This window comes from Ziziphus jujuba, chromosome 12, assembly GCF_031755915.1.
Source record: "Ziziphus jujuba cultivar Dongzao chromosome 12, ASM3175591v1".
Lineage (NCBI taxonomy): Eukaryota > Viridiplantae > Streptophyta > Magnoliopsida > Rosales > Rhamnaceae > Ziziphus > Ziziphus jujuba.
Genome location: NC_083390.1, coordinates 10,268,855 through 10,271,737, shown reverse-complemented (window position 1 = coordinate 10,271,737; position 2,883 = coordinate 10,268,855). Strand labels below are relative to the sequence as shown.

The following is a 2,883-nucleotide window of genomic DNA, read 5'->3' as shown; positions in this document are numbered from 1 at the left end:
AATAAAGGTTTTTCAGCACCAATATAGTGCCAGCTAAAGATACACCAACACTCAAGTCAAATAATATTTTGAGAGTGCCACAAAACATAAGAATGCTTGTTTGAACGTACATTGAATGAGGATCTTAATGATGTCTTTATAGCTTTGGCATTTTGGTTTCTTAAGGAAAAATAAATAAATTCACAACCTTAATGGGCTAGGTAATAACCATATATATTAAATAGGATTTTATTAGATGAAAACCCTAAATTAAGGAGTTAAGCTGGTGGCGTTAAATTTTATGGAATGTTCTATGAGTTGATTCGACTTCTTCTAAGAGGATTATATCTTAGTAATGATTATCTCAACCATAACTATAGGTTGATATTGCTATAAGAGAATAATATGTCTCAGTTATATCTCATCTTGGTCATGGAATTTGAACTATTAACTCACATAATCATCTTAGTATTATTGGTTCTCTCAGATATATAAGTTTCCTTTGCCAAGTTAGTCCTTTCAGAATTTTTAGTTTTCTTAGCCTTCATAGTTCTCTTAATCTCCGTAGTCTTTTCATGCTTCATAGCCCTCTCAACCTCTATAATTTTCTTAGACTTATCATTCTTCTTAGCTTTTCTTGAGCCTTCATAGTCTTCTCAGCCTTTATAGTCTTAGGGGCCTTTTTAGCCTTAAAAGTCCTCTTAGCATTCAAAATCTTATAAACTTTCAGAATCTTCTCAGTCTTGAATGTCATTTCATTTTTAAGAGTATTCTTTGCCTTTAAAATCTTCTCACGAAGAAATCAACTCTTAGTTTATTTTCACCCACATAATAATAATAACAATAATATTGAAACCAATAAGTAAAGTCCTTGGACATTTCAACTATGGATCAAGATGATTTGATAAGTAATATTTTCTGGGCAGATGCAAAAATGATGATTGCGTACTCTCATTTTGGTGATGTAGTTAGCTTTGATACAACTTATAGGAAAAATCAAAGTGGTCGACCTTTTGCTATACTTCTAGGGGTGAACCACCATAAACAAACTGCTATATTTGGAGTTGCATTATTATGTGATGAAAGTGCTAAAACATTTATCTGGTTGTTTGATACTTTTGTAAAAGCAATGTCAGGTAAAAAACCAAAAACTATTCTTACTGACCAAGATCCAGTAATGGCAAAAGCATTAGCTTCTCAATGGCTAGAAACATGTCACCAGTTGTGTATATGGAACTTGTATCAAAATGCAGCAAAACATCTTAGTGCAGTTTTTGCCAAATTTTGAGAGTTTGCTAAAGATTTTAGCAGCTGCATATATGATTATGAAGAAGAACAATAATTTTTTCTAGCTTGGAATGCAATGCTTGAGAAATATGATCTTAAAGATAATGATTGGCTTATACAAATGTTTGATTTGAGAAATAAATGGGCATTGGTTTATGGCAGAGAGACTTTTTGTGCAGATATGACTACTACTCAATGGAGTGAGGGTATGAATAATGTGATTAAAAATTATGTCAGCTATCAACATAATTTATTGAGGTTCTTTGAGCATTTTCAGAGGTTAATTGAAGATTGTCATTATGAAGAACTAAAGGCTGATTTCAAAGCAACTCAAAGTACTCCATCGTTATCATTTCCAGTTGAAATTCTAAAAGATGCAGCAAGTATTTACACCCCAACAGTATTCAATGTGTTCCAAGATGAGTTATGTAAGGCTTATGATTGTGCTATGCAAATATTTGATCATATTGGGACAGTGACGGAGTACAAACTTACCAATCATAAAAAACAATTTCAACATACTGTTAGATATGATTTTTCTAATAACACAGTGATTTACAGTTGTAGAAAGTTTGAGTTTACGGGAGTTTTGTGCTCCCATGCTCTTAAAGTTCTTTCTTCAAAGGATATAAAGAAAATTCATGTACAATATATATTGAAACGATTGACAAAATCTGCAAAGTTAGGAAATTCTGAATTTTTATTTGCGATACAATAAATGAAGACCCTAAAGTAAGTTTGGCAAGATGTTATAAGGTTTTTTGTAGATTACAAACTCAAGCGCCAATGAAGGCAACAGAAACAGAAGAAACGTATAAAATTGCAAGAACTGCTCTTGCTAAGATTTCAAAAGATGTGGATGCACATTTAAAAGACAATAATATTGGAAAATCCATTTCTAAAATCACAGAGGCTACAACCGTACCAAGTGCTAGTGAGAAAATTAAAGGAATTGAAAATAGGGAAAGAGTACGTGGAAAATCTACAAGGCCAAGAAATACTCTTGAAAGGGTGCGAAAGAAGAAAAATGTTGCACTTGGAGAACCATCTCAGTAACAGCCACATGCTAGTGAAATAGCACAGAATGATGTAAGAATTCACGTTCAATTCAACAAACTTAGTTATTTCAATGCATTATAATTATTATTAACCAAAATTTTGTCTACGTTATTTATATAAATATTTAATATATTTGCATATATTTTCACTTGCAAGTTTCTTCTAATTTTAATAGTCAAGATCTATTAAACTTGCCATTCAACATTGTGCATGGATACCATGGTGATCAAGTAATTCTATATTTTTAATTACATTTCATCTTCGTGGTTCATGCTTTTTTTTTTTTTTTTTATGGTAAAAATTATTAATATTATTTTATTTTCTTGTTTTTTATACATATTAAAATATTATATATATCCTAGCCATGTTACTTCAACAAATTTGATTCAGAATACAAGTATGTTGAATTTATTAGAACAGGTATTTCAAAAGATTTTTAAATATATATTTTTTTATTTTTTATTTTAAAGTTTGCATTATTTTTTATAGGAAATGACATGTATTTGTGTGTCTTTTGTAGGTGCATGCAATCTCCCAAGAATACCAAGGTTTTGGATT

The 2,883-nt window shown here is 30.6% G+C and overlaps 1 protein-coding gene across 1 annotated transcript; it reads left to right on the top strand.

The window, feature by feature from the left end:
• The first annotated feature begins 865 nt into the window (after positions 1–865).
• On the top strand, positions 866–2,322 carry LOC132800137 (protein FAR1-RELATED SEQUENCE 5-like). Its single transcript, XM_060813140.1, has 3 exons — positions 866–1,115; positions 1,332–1,947; positions 2,034–2,322. Exons 1-3 carry the CDS (start codon positions 866–868, stop codon positions 2,320–2,322), a joined length of 1,155 nt encoding a protein of 384 aa, XP_060669123.1.
• The last annotated feature ends 561 nt before the right edge of the window (positions 2,323–2,883 follow it).